At 61.0% G+C, this 12,823-nt stretch overlaps 1 protein-coding gene across 4 annotated transcripts; it reads right to left on the minus strand.

Annotated features, from left to right (window-relative positions):
* Positions 1-2,340: 2,340 nt before the first annotated feature.
* On the minus strand, positions 2,341-9,548 carry TESPA1 (thymocyte expressed, positive selection associated 1). Of its 4 annotated transcripts, none has more exons than XM_027780571.2 (12): positions 9,440-9,548; positions 8,593-8,732; positions 6,834-7,030; positions 6,709-6,751; positions 6,058-6,107; positions 5,816-5,869; positions 5,502-5,538; positions 5,318-5,401; positions 5,009-5,217; positions 3,645-4,756; positions 3,018-3,111; positions 2,341-2,902 (listed from the first exon to the last, which is right to left on the minus strand). In XM_027780571.2, exons 3-12 carry the CDS (start codon positions 6,997-6,999, stop codon positions 2,790-2,792), a joined length of 1,962 nt encoding a protein of 653 aa, XP_027636372.2. In that variant the 5' UTR covers positions 7,000-7,030; positions 8,593-8,732; positions 9,440-9,548; the 3' UTR covers positions 2,341-2,789. The 4 variants fall into 4 exon arrangements, with proteins under 4 accessions (XP_027636372.2, XP_013151120.1, XP_027636374.2 ...); XM_013295666.3 differs by having other exon boundaries at positions 4,446-4,756; positions 9,440-9,541; XM_027780573.2 differs by lacking the exons at positions 5,502-5,538; positions 6,834-7,030; positions 8,593-8,732; positions 9,440-9,548 and adding an exon at positions 5,607-5,647 and having other exon boundaries at positions 6,709-6,727.
* Between the last annotated feature and the right edge of the window lie 3,275 nt (positions 9,549-12,823).

Below are 12,823 nucleotides of genomic sequence, written 5' to 3' on the forward strand. Positions count from 1 at the left end.
CTCCCACGGCTTGACCGCATCATTCCTCCAGCCTTTGGGCAAGTAAATGTGCCCAGCTCTTTTTGCACCAGGCTGTGGGTTGTTCATCCCCGCATTTAAATGCTCTGCACAGTCTCAGGTCTTTATTTTTGATCTAAAACCTGCAAAATCACATTGTCCCTGCTCATGTGGGGTCTCGGGAATTGCACAGCCTCTTTGCAACAGCCCAGAGCTCAGAGAAGAGGGTGCTTATCCATTTGTACCCATAAATCACCATCCCTGGTCCCAAGCAGAGCCTTTGCTGCCTCTTGGCTGCAGACACAGGGAATAAATCCTCAGTATTTTCCAAGCACTTCTCCTGCCCAGTGCCCAAGGGAGGGTTTGTGCCATGTACCCTGCTTGTTTCTTGTATCTCTAAGCACCCTGTTTGTTCGTTCACTCCTGGTGGGAAGAGAGGGGAGAGGAGAACCTCAGAGCACCCAGCTCTGCCCTGGGGTGGGATTTCAGGTACCTGGATGCAGGATGCAGGGCCAATCCCCCCGCGGGGGTGCAGGGCAAGCATGAGTCACAGCTGGGATCCTGGCTGGGGGAAGTAATACCCAGATACCCGGGGTGGGGAGGCCAGGGAGCCCATGTACTCACAAAACTTCATTTTGCTGCTGTGCCATTTTGAAGGTACTCGATCCCACCAGATTAATTCCTCACAGCCCTCAAAGCCCCCGGCTCCAGTCTCAGATGCACTGAGGCTTCAACATGTGCATGAAATGTGAGGAAACTGTTGCTCTTGTTTCCCCAGGTTCAGCAGTGAAGCTGAATGAAGATGTCACACTGCATCCCCAGCCACATCCTGGGCTACTTGTTCCCAGTGATTCCTCCATTCAGTGCACTGGTTTTCAGCCAGGTCCCAGTCTCGTTCCTGGTCGGGATGGGGCTGGCCTTGGGTGTCTCCAGGGATGGGTAACCTGCCCCTGAGCTCCTGCCGTGCTCCAATCCACCAAGGCTTTCTCAGGAGGCTTCTGACAGCCCGATCCAGGACCTGCCTGGCAAATCCCGGGACAGAGGAGATTTTTTTTCTTGGATGAGCCAGGACACTGGGATGGCATCTGCAGGTCACTGCCACATCTTGCAGGAGTATCCAGGTTTGGGGGTCCCACACAGACCCCACTGCAGGAACTGAGGGGGTGAGTAAAGCGCAGTCCTGGGCAGCCTGAGCCAGCATGGAGCCACCTCAGCAGGTTGGGACCATCCTACCCCATGAGACCCACAGCACAGCTGGCATGGGCTGTGGGAGCCAGCCTTCCTGCCAGAGGGGCTGTGGGGCTAATCCAGGATAATCCCATCTTTGGCTGCTCTCCACAGGGAAGCCCTGGGGTTTGTTTGTCCACCAGGACTTCTCTTTTCCAGTAACTCCAGTGCAGATGCCCTGGGGTTGGTGCCATCCTTGCACCAGACAGAAGAGGCTCGTGGACCCTTGCTGTGGTGGGCAGCTGGGGTGGGGAGCGTGAAAGCCTGGGGAGGAGCAGGATTGTGGTGGCTCCTTCCTGAGGTCATGGGGCTCTGACCTGGTGTACCTTGTGACCTGTCCCCATCCCCTTGGTAGATCTGGAAAGGCAGAAGCGGAGCTGGACCCTGAATTTGTGGCTCAGGGAGACTGTGGGGTGAGCCCCATGGGAAGCTGCTGGGGTGCCCAGCCAGCACCCACCATCCTCCGCTGTCCAGCTCAGGGCCATGCCCATGCTTGGTGCTCATGTCACCTGGGGCAAAAGCCACCAGCAAAGCTGCCTGTGCCCAGCCCAAGATAGCAGCAGCAGCACCACCACCAGCAGCAGCACAGGAGGGGTTAAGGAACAGGCAGCACTGACCCAGCACCATCTCAGTGCGGTTTCCTTCAGATGCCCAGATCTCTAAGAGGGGGAGAACAGCAAGCCAGAAAGATAAGGTGGCAGGAAGATGAAGAACAGGCTTGGAGCTATGAAATACCCCAACACAGAAACAAAAGGGAGGCTCAGCCAGGGCGGGAGAAGACAGCGGGGCCAAAGCACCCCAAGCAGCACCCGCTGCCCCAGTCCTACCCCTGGGCTTGCACCCCAGCTGGCACAAGTGTCTGTGGGGGTCCCTACAGGTCCCCAGCCCTGCCATGAGCCCTTGAATAGGGATGGGAGGGTACCCATGTGGGGTCTGCAGGGCAGGAACACCCCAACCTTGATGGTGGCTCCTCTGCCCCCAAGGAAGACTGTGGGCTGAGCGGAGCCCCCCAGCTCAGACACCTTTGAGGCACCAGGAGGCCACTCAGCTCAGAGGGGGTGGGCAGGGCTCTATGCCTTCCTCCAGCAGCTCCAGGCAGAGACACAGACACCATCATCCCTTTGGGAACTTTATTTCCAGCGTGCTGCTTGCTCTGCCCAGCAAACCCCTCTCCTAGTGTTACAGGTGCTGCAGCACAGGTGACCGACAGTGGCCAAAGTGCAAGTGATGTCCCCAGGAGCCAGGGCCAGGGGTGACATCCCCAGTGTTGTCCCACTGCAGCCATGGCCCCAGAGCCAGCGGGCTGGAGAGAAGCAGGGGAACACGTGTGGCCCTGGGGCAAAAGTCCTGAGTTACAAGTTTTTCTGTGCCAAATACCCACACGTGCACCCACACGTGCACCCATACACACACATGCACTTACATGTGCGCGCGCGCACACACACACACGTGTACACACAGTGCTCAGCCCTTGGCTGAGCGTGGTCTCTGTGTCCAGAACGTGGCAGCATGGTACAGTCCATCCTGCCGATGCTGGGGCAAGCCCAGGTCCCTCTGCGGTGGCCTCAGGCCGTCTGGTCAGTGCTGTGGAGCTGAGCGATGGGCGTCTGGCCAGGCACTGGCTCCTCCACAAAGCCACTGCTGTCGGACTGGCCACTGCTGGCATGCAGCATGAAGCCTGGAGCAGGGGGACACAGGACATGGGGACACGCGCTGGCACCAGGCACCCACTGGGCTGGCAGCCCCACTGTCCCCAGTGCCCCTCAGGAGGGTGGGGAACCCCCACAACTTACCTTTTTGGATCCTGATGGAGGGATGGAGGGACTGGACAGCTTCATTGCAAGCATCACAGTCGTCATCATTATCTTCCTCACTGGCGCTCAGCACCTGCAGGCAGGAAACGGCAGGGCGGGGTGAGGAGCTGCACCAGGTGAATGTGTCGGTGCACACGTGTGCATGAGGAGCTGTACTGGGCGAGTGTGTCAGTGCACACATGCATGAGGAGCTGCACCAGGTGAGTGTGTCAGTGCACACATGTGCATGTGCAAAAGTGCGTCAGTGCATGTGTGCACCCATGCATCCTCCTGTGTGTGTGCAAGGATGCTTGTACATATGTGCAATGATGCTTGTGCATATGTGCAAGCCCACACAGGCAAGCATGTGCGTGCAGGAGCTGGCCATCATGCCCATGACCCCAGCTCCCCCTTGCAAGAGGCTCCATTTGATGCTCTAAATCATTCAAACCTTAAAAGCCTGAGAATGCTCTGGAGACATTTCCTGCTCCAACTCCTTCCCACCCCGCGCCAGCTCACCCAGCATCACCCGCCAGCTGAAGGGACTCCCTGTACTGCTGCCCTCTGCTCCCAGCCCTCTCCAGCCCCCAACCCTTCTGCACCCATCACCTGGGCATCACCCCTCACCTCCTCCATCTCAAAGGAGTCCACCAGCTCCTGCCAGCTGCGACAGTGGAGCAAGGGGCCCTTCCCAGTGGGCTGCAGCCCCAGTGAATCACCCTGCTGCCGCCCAGGATCCCTCGGAGTACCCCCCTGGAATCGGCCCCTGCTCCACTGAGTCCAGTGGCCTCCAGCTCTTGGTGTGCCTGAGCCAGGGGAATGTACCCCAGTGGGGTCCAGGGGGTCTGGGTGGCACCCATGGGACCCTGCCATCCTCATGGAGGAGGTCCTCCAGGAGCCAAAACCAAAGCTGGAGTCCCCCTCAGATCTCAGCCCCTCTGAGCACTCGGGGGTCACCCACATCTGGCTGGCAGGGGGAGTCAGGGGACCCAGCGTCATGGACAAGGTGGCATTCACCCATGGGGCAGCAGCATCCAGCCTGTGGTCCTCCATGGTGACCTGTGCTGCTCCCGCCAGGCACAGAGCATCCCCAGCCCCCTGAACCACTGCTGCAGGGCTGCCAACACTCCCCTGGCCATGGGGACAGGACCGCTCCAGGTGTCCCCACACAGCACCCACCAGCGCCCCTGTTGGGGCTGGCTGTGGGAATGGCTCCTGCTCTGCTCCACAGCATGCTGGGGCATCCACACCACCTTGATGGGAACACACAGGGCCACCCTGCACCAGCCATGGTGGTGGCAGCATTGGGGGACCACCCTTTGCTCCCCACTCGTGCTGCACCATCCCTGTGCGCCCAGCCCTTCCCCAGCCCTTGAGGACATGGGCTGGGTCGAACCAAAACCTCTCCTCCCGCACCCGCTCCAGCACCTCCTGCACCACCTTCCCCATGGCACTGGGCTGGCTAGTGGGCACGGTGGGCACCCGGCCAGTCCCACGCGGGCTGTCCTCATCCCGCGGGGACATGTAGAGGCACATGGTGGACACAGCCTTCTTCAGACGCTCCACGGGCGAAAGGGTGCTGGGCTTGTTAGGGGTGATGCAGATGTCGGGGACATCTGGATAAGCCCAGGAGAGGTGGGAGGGGGAGATGCGCTGCACAGGGGTCCGTGAGACATAGGAGTAGAGGCAGAAGAAAGCATCTGCTGTGGCAGCCAGAGCCTGGACCTGCTGGAAGCGACCTGGGGGGGATGGGAGGAAATGGGGGGATTGGGGGTGGCTGTGGGCTGAGGGATGCCCGGTGAGGCTGGGAGATGGGGCAAGGGGCTGCAGCAGGGGTGGGGTGGGCTGGCTATGTTCTCCTAGCTCACACATAGGGAAACTGAGGCACAGGAGCATCTTTCCCACCACCCCGAAGGGGAAAAGCCCAGCCAGCATGGTGGATCCCACTGTGGCTGTTGGCGTCTCCCCAGGCAGGGGGCTTGGGGACTCACTAGCCAGCATCAGGCAGGGGTCCTCCATCTCCATGCGCTGCACTTGGGCCTTGAGGAAGAGCTGGAAGTTGATGCCTTTGGCATGGGAAGGAGCTGAGAAGAAGCGTGCAGGGATGCGGGCCACAGCCCCCGGCTCACTCTGCACAAAGCCCAGGTTGTAGAGGATCTCCTCAGCATCCGCCTGCCACCACTCCAGGACCTCGGAGATGCTGCAGGGTAGGGGGCAGCCCCAGCTCAGCCCCACAGGGACCAGTCTCATGACAGAGTGACCTGACACCCCCCACCAGAGAACCCCCACCTCACTCCTACCTGGAGCTGGTCTTGGTGGTGAGGCTGGAGAGGGCACTGGATGCCATGCTGTGCCCCAGGTTGAGGTGCTTGTCCTGTGGAGCTCTGCAGCAAGGAGATGAGCAAAGGGGATAATGCCAGCAGGATGCACAGGGACAGTGCCCCCAGCCTCACTGCCAGCCTCCCCTGGGACCCCAGACCTCACCTGCCTGTGACCTTGTCGCTCCCTGGGAGCAGAAGAGCTGGAAAAAGGGAGCAGAGAGGCAGCAGGAAATGAGACGGGGTATTTTGGGAAAGGTCCCACACTCACCACCCTGGGAGATGTCCTTCCTGACAGCTACAGCCTGGAGCCTGTGGGGACACAGAGCTTGGGGACAGCCCAGCTCCACCAAAACCCTCCTGGAGGAAAAGCTACCAATGGTGGCTGACCCCCCAGGTCTGCTCCTGCCTGTCCCAAGACCCCCTGCCTCTGCCCGGGCAGCCTGGGGACACCCCAGCACACCCAGGGGTGGCTCGTACCTTCAGCTCCCAGGGTCAGGTCATCCTCGAAGCTGGTCCCATTGCTCCCACACACTGCAAGAGAGAAAAGCCTTGCAAGGTGCAGGCACAGAGAGCTGGGGACAGGTCTCAAGGTCCTCAAAGACCCCCTGCTCATCACTCTGCATCTTGCATGCAGCCTATGGGCTGGGTGGGCTTTGGGGACATGCAGGGACCACCAGCCTCAGCCCCCCAGGAGAACCATGGTGGCAAAGCTGACATACCACAGGGGCCCGGCAAGCCCATCTCCTCTGGCAGGACTTCCCCCGATGACCTGCAAGAGAGCAAGACCCCAGTCACATCCCCATGCCCCTGTGCTGGGGGGCTGGAGGTGGAATGGGAGACCTGAGCAGAGGTGGGGACAGGGACACAGACGTTGGGGGACAGGGTGAGAGCAAGGAGACAGTGGCTGGGCTTGCAGGCAGGTGCTCCATGGTGGAATGCTCAGGAGAGGGGGGTCCCCTCAACAGACCCCCAATCCCAGACCCCTGTGAGACACTGGAGACCTCCCAGCATGGTGCAGGGGGGCGATGCTACCAGCCTGTTCTCTCAACCCAGCCAGGGATTTTCTGGATGCATCCATGTGATGCCAGGCACAGGACTGACACCCCACGCTGGTGGCCCTGGCATGTAGCAGAGCCACAGCCAGGTGCCACCTGCGCTTCCTGCATGGGGGCATGCAGGCAGTGGGGAGGGAGTGACACCGCCATCCCACTGACACCCATGTGCCTGCTCAGGTGCAACTTCCAGGAAGGGCCAAGTGTGACCATGGTCCCACCACCCTCCCTGTCCCCGCAGTGACACCAACATTGTTGTGGGAATGGCGTTACGGCACAGGCACCCCCAGGGCTGCCCCCGCCTGCCGCCCAGCTCACCCACACTCCTGCAGCCACATCTCTATCTTGCTGGAGGGGTTTCCTGGGTGAAGGACAGAAACACCAATGAGATGAGCCAGCGCACAGGGACCCCCATCCCATCTGCAGCCCAGGGCCTCCCCAACCTTCGAGGAAGACATCGTCCAGGTGGGGTGGCTGTAGCTCAGGGACATCCTGCATGGCAGCGGCCGCCTCTTCCTCCACCGTGGTGGTCCGCCAGCACCGGCTTTGTCTGACCCATGCACGACGCTTCTCCCATGAGGAGGGGCTCAGCAGCGATGCTCCCTCCATGGCTGCAGCACCAGACAGGCCAGGATGGTACCTGCAGGGACAGGAGAGCCGTGAAGATGAAGGGTCTCCTCCAGCTCCTGTCCATGGTGTGGGACTATCGGGTGCTCTACAGGCAGGTGCTGGGTGGCTCTGGGAAGCCCAGGGCTGCTCAGCCCCTGGCCAGACATTTCCCTGGGTGCCAACACTGCACCAAGGGGCTGGAGGGGGACGGGGATGGAGCTGCCGGAGGGAATGGAAGATCTGGTGGGGCTGAGATAAGGCATACAGAGCTGCACCACAGCTAGGCATGCTCCAGTACAGATGATGCAGAGCTCCAGAGTGTGGACCTTCCTCGCTGGCAAACGAGTGCCTCTCCCCCCAGCTCCCGTAGGGAGGTGGCTCTACATCCATCCCCAACCTGTCCTACAGCCCCTGAGCAAAGCAGGGTACCATGTCCCCAAGGAGTTCCCTGTTCCTGAAGGACCTGAAAGATTACAGGCTCCCAGCATCCAGCTCCTCCATGGCACCCACTGAGGACACCTGGTCCTTTGTCCTCTACCCTCCCCAGCACAGGTCCTGGCTGGGGACAGGGACACCCCCCCAGCACAGGCAGAACCCCACAGCACCCCTGCAGCCACAGGGGATGGGGTTCTCAAGCTGTATGCCTGCTCCAGCCACGCATCCCCGTAGCTGAGCACAGCCAGAGCAGGAGCACCCCAGTTCAGCAATCACCCAAGCATTGCTGGAACAGGAGCATCCGTTGAGCCGTCTCCTGCAGCACCAGCATCCTAATCCAGCCGTGGCCCACTGCACAGTTCATCCCCCACCCAACAGCACCTTGCCACAACCCTGCCAACAGTCCCCAGCAGAGGGAGGGCACCCTGTCACCATTTCCCCATTTCCCCTCTTGCCAGGCAGGGTGCAGGACAGGGTGAGGCCCTGGGCAGGACCCGGCAGCTCCCACCTGGGCCACCCCAGACCCCCATGATGCTCAGGGCAAGGACATCACCCCCAGGCACCCGGCTGGGGGTAGTCAGGGAGCAGCGGCCTTGCAGCTGGGCTCTTCATCGAGGCCACATCCAGCCTGCCTGTGGCACGTGGCTGGGCAGTCTCCCCATCCCAGCCCCTCAGGAGCTGCAGAGCCAGGAGATGCTGTGACCACCCTGTGTAACCATTAACAGCCTACAGACCCCCTGGGCTGATAATGCCGCGGGGGCAAAGGGGCTTTGCAGAGCCCAGCGAGGGGCTGCGGCACACGGGACTGTGGTTGGGGGACCAAGCCAGGGCTCCTTTGTCCTGCTGCATCCCAGATCATCCCAGCCCCATGCCCTGCCACCCCCAGCCCTGTCTCCCTCAGCCCCTCTGGTCCCTACTCTGCTCCCCATCCCTTTGCTGCCATAAAAGAGTTTTCTATTTGCTCAGAGTAAGGGAATCATCTCTCCCAAGTGCCCAGAATCCCCATCACACTCATGGCCCTTTTTCTTCCTTGCCCAAAACCCAGGTCCATCCATCTCCCATTCTTCTGCCCTCCATCTCTGCAACCCCCAGGTCCCCCCTACAACCCCTCATGGGCAAAACCACCCCCAAGTTCCCCTGCGTGGCTCTGGCACTCACCGGGGCAGGGGGCAGCTGGGCAGCCCCACCAAGCGCTGCCTATCTCTAGTGAGGGACCATCAGCCGTGGCATCCTGCTGCACCACCACCACACCCGGCCCCCGGCGGCATCTGTCGTCAGCAAGGAGGGAGGAAACTCATCTGTTTTGAAGAGGAAATTAAAAAAATCAACAGCCAAACCTCAAACGTTGACCCACATCCGCTACCACAACAGGAAAAACTTAATGAGCTGCCAGCGTGGGTGAGGGTGGCTAATAATAGCCCAGGCACCAACTGAGCCACACAGGTCACCCTTGCCATGGGCAACAGGGCACTCACCTTCTGGCGGGGTGTCCTGCACCCAGCCTGCCCTGAGGTCAGCTGTGGTACCCCAGTGGGGGTCCCAAGGCCCTGAGTTCCCCACAGAGCACGAGGTGCTGGGTCGGCTTTCCACAGGGGATGTGAGGAGGAGCAGGAGGTTTGCTTCACACCCCACAGCACCTGGCTCCCTCCCGGCTGAGCATCCCAGGGTCTAGCACACTGCCAAGCTGCCAATGCCAACATGCCAGTCAGGGAGTGCGGAATGGGTGTGTGGCACAGGTGGCTTATTGCCTGCTGGCCATGTGAGCCCAGCACGGCCCCAATAAGGGGCTCTGCCCAGGGTGGATGAGCCAGGCTGGGGGGAACCCATGGGGTGACAGATGAAGCCGCCCCCGGTTTGAAGGGTGACAAGGGTGTGATGGAGACAGTTTTCCCTGCAGGTTATTTGCCAAGCTGGGCTGGCATCTCCAATCCCACCCTCCAGCGTCTCCTCCAGCAATGGAATGAAAGCACACAGAGGACATCTCCAACATGCAGACAGCACTCACCTCCAGTGGGGACATCACAGCTACCGAGGTAAGATCCCTGGTCCCTCATCCATGCCCTCAACTCCACCAGGAGTTGGGTTTCGGCAATATGGCAGCGAGGAGCCTGGGCACTGCCCCATCGTGAGCCACGATCCCGTCAAAAAAGGCAAGGAAGCTCCCAGCACAGAGCTGGCCAGGAATGGTGCTGCCCGCGGGAAGGATATTTTTAGCCTGTGAGTGCGGGTGAAGCCCTGAATTAACCGTTCCTCCTGCCCGGGGCTTCGGGGGGGGGCAGATGACTCAGGAGTGGCTTCACCTGGCACATCCCCTGCAAAGGGCAGGCATGTAGGCATGTCCCTGCTCACATCACCCCTTGTCTGGCTCCACTCCAGGGTGGGAGCGGGAAAACGGCCTTGTTCTCCCTGATCACATCCAGCACCCGAGATGCCAGGGCCTCGGGGGGGGGGGGAGGGCGGGCACAGAGCCCAAGGGTCGGGTGACATCGTATTTAGCAGCAAAGGGACCCAGGTTGCCACTAAGGTCCAAATATTGGCATTTTTGGCCCTGACAACAGACAGCTTAACCTCAATCCTGGGGCAGAACATTGCCCCCCCACACACCCCCCAATTTCATATGGATTGCCATCCTCAAGCCCACTCTCATCACACTCTGCTCTCAGCCGTACACACCCACCATCACCATGCCGGCATCTGGACGCCAAGCAGGAGCCAGCCTGTGGCCCAGGCTCCATCTCTCCACTTCATCCTCCCCCACAAACTCCTCTGCTAGGTGCCTACACAGCTCCAAAGATATTTTTATTTCCCCGCTGGCCCCCAAGACTTTTTTTCCCTGACAGAAGCAGCCCCCGCTGCAGGGAGCCAGGATGCTCAGGCTGGATAGAAGCTGGGAAGGGTTTTCCTGTAAAAGCCCATTGAGGAGCGAAAGGAAATGGCTGTGGGCAGAGCACGGGTGGGCAGAGGGATGCGCAGGGATGCCCCCCCCCCCCCATCACTCAGCAGCCACAGGGGTCCCTGGGGAGGAGGAGGACCCCTATCTAGGGGAGTGGGGACTGCAAAGGCAAAGCAGCCCTGCGGAGAGAAACCCAGTACCAGGAAGGATTAAACCCCAGGAGCAGGTACACCCCATGGGGGTGTCACCAAATGCAACCACAGGAGTGAGGGGCTGGGGACATGAGTGCAGGGGGCTGGAGAGGGGCACAGCAGCACAAAGTGGCATTTTACCAAGTGCTTTTTGCATCAGTAATTAATGGTGGCTGCATCACATCGGAGCAGGACACCAGGACACGGCCCTGGGGAGCCACTGGGTTTGGGGATGAGGGGCCGTTCATGCAGGGGTTTGGGTGATCCTGCTCCCATTTCACCCCCTGCAGAGCACCCCGCTTTTCTGGCAGCACCCTTGCCCAGATGCCCAGCGCCCTGTGGCCACACACCGCCGGCAGCAGCATCCCCTTCCCACACTGCCCTGGCCCCACCATGGGGACCCCCCAGTGCCTGCTCCCTGCCCGGCGGAGGGCACAGCCCGGGCACCCGGGGGATCAGGCAGCCCCTGCCGCTGCCTCCCCTCCTGCCTGACCTAGTTAGTGAGTTCCTCCTGCCAGATCCCAGCAGCCTCCTGCCTGCATGAATAAGTGATGGGACACACATTCATGGCGGCTGTGGCAGGGCGCCCCCAGCCCCCCAGAGCTCCCCCCTCCCTGCCCCAAGTCCTGGGGGCTTTGCTGGGTGGGGGTGCATGGGGTACGGGGGTGCATTGCACCGGAGGGGCGCAGCCCTGTTGCAGGAGACAAGGGGTGGGGTGGGGGGTGGGGGGGCAGCCCCCGACATGGGTGGGGGCACCCTGCAGACCCCCACCCTGTGCCCCCTCCCCCCAGGATGTTGCCCACCTCAATCCTACAACTAAATTTTTCATCCTCTTTTTTTTTTTTTTTTTTTTAGGGTGTCCCCACAAGCTTGCTGCCCACAGCATCCGTGTCCCCGGGATGCCCAGGCCCCTGTGGCCACCCCGTCCATCCATCTGTCCTGTCCACTGGCACCAGGCTGACCCACGTCCCCTCCAGGACCCACTCTCACCCCGCTGGGACCCCCCCTCCGATGCATCCAGCGGGGCGCTGACACCACACCAAGCCCCTTCCATTGCCCTGCAATTAACAGCCTCATTAGGACAGACAAGGGGCGCAGGGCTGGTCACTGCAGAAGGGGGCACAGTCCCCGAGAGCTGCTGGCTGTGTCCCTGGCCCCGCGAGGCCAAGTGCAGGTGAACGATGGCAAGGCCACCCCGTGTCAAAACAGGTGCTGCCGGACTTTGGCCATCCCTGCTGGCACCCGACGGGACCTCCTGGGAAGCCCCCCCGGGGGAGCACCCGTCCCTGTCCTTGTCACTCCCCCTGACAGGCCCTGACCTGGCTGTGCACACGTGTGTGGGGACTGCATGTGTATGCACACATCTGCAGGTGCACGCGCACACACCCGCCTGCGTGTCATGGAGTGTGCATGTGCATGCACACGCGTGTCAGCGTATGTGTGTGTGAGCATGTCCGAGCATGCAAGAGCATGTGCCGATCAGTGTCCATCTGTGTGCCCGCCTGTCCTGTTGTCCATCTACCTGTGCCTGGCTGTCCCACTGCTTGTGTGGCTGTCTCCGCATGTCACTGTGTGCCGGTGCCCGTGTCCAGGTGTCCATCAGTCCAGGTGTGTGCCTCTGTGTTCACGTGCCTGTCTGTGTGTCCATCCCTGCGTTGTCACCCACATGTCTGTCCCTGCATCCCTTTGCCCACGTGCCTCTGCGCCCCAGCGCCTGTCCTGCTGTCTGTCCATTCCAAGGCCTGTCTGTCTGTCCTTGTTTCTGCGTGTCTGTCCCAGTGTCCTGGAGCTTCTTTTTGTGTCCGTGTCTCTGTCCTGTTGTCCCAGGGTCCATCCACGTGTCCATCCTTGTGTCCAAATCTCTGTCCTTGTGTCCTGGAGTCTGTCCTTGTGCCTGTGTGTCTGTCCCTTTGTCCCAGGGTTTGCCCATGTATCTGTCCTCGTGTCCACGTCTGTCTATGTGTCCTGGGGCCTGTCTATGTGTCTGTCCTTGCCTCCATGTGTTTCTGTCCCTGTGTCCCAGGGTCCATCCATGCTGCCACTGTGTCCCGGGGTCCATCCCTGTGTCTGTGTGCCTGTCCCTGTGTCCCAGGGTCCGTGCCTGTGTCCATGTGTCTGTCCCTGTGTCCGTCCCTGTGTCCCGGGGTCAGTCCCTGTGTCCCCGGGGTCCATCCCTGTGTCCGTGTGTCATGGAGCCCATCCCTGTGTTCATTGCGTCCGTCCCTGTGTCCCAGGGTCCGTGTCCGTGTGTCTGTCCCTGTGTCCCAGCCCTGTCCATGTGTCCATCCCAGTGTCCCGGCGCGTG

The sequence above is a fragment of the Falco peregrinus genome, chromosome 19 (genome assembly GCF_023634155.1).
Source record: "Falco peregrinus isolate bFalPer1 chromosome 19, bFalPer1.pri, whole genome shotgun sequence".
Classification (NCBI taxonomy): Eukaryota; Metazoa; Chordata; class Aves; order Falconiformes; family Falconidae; genus Falco; species Falco peregrinus.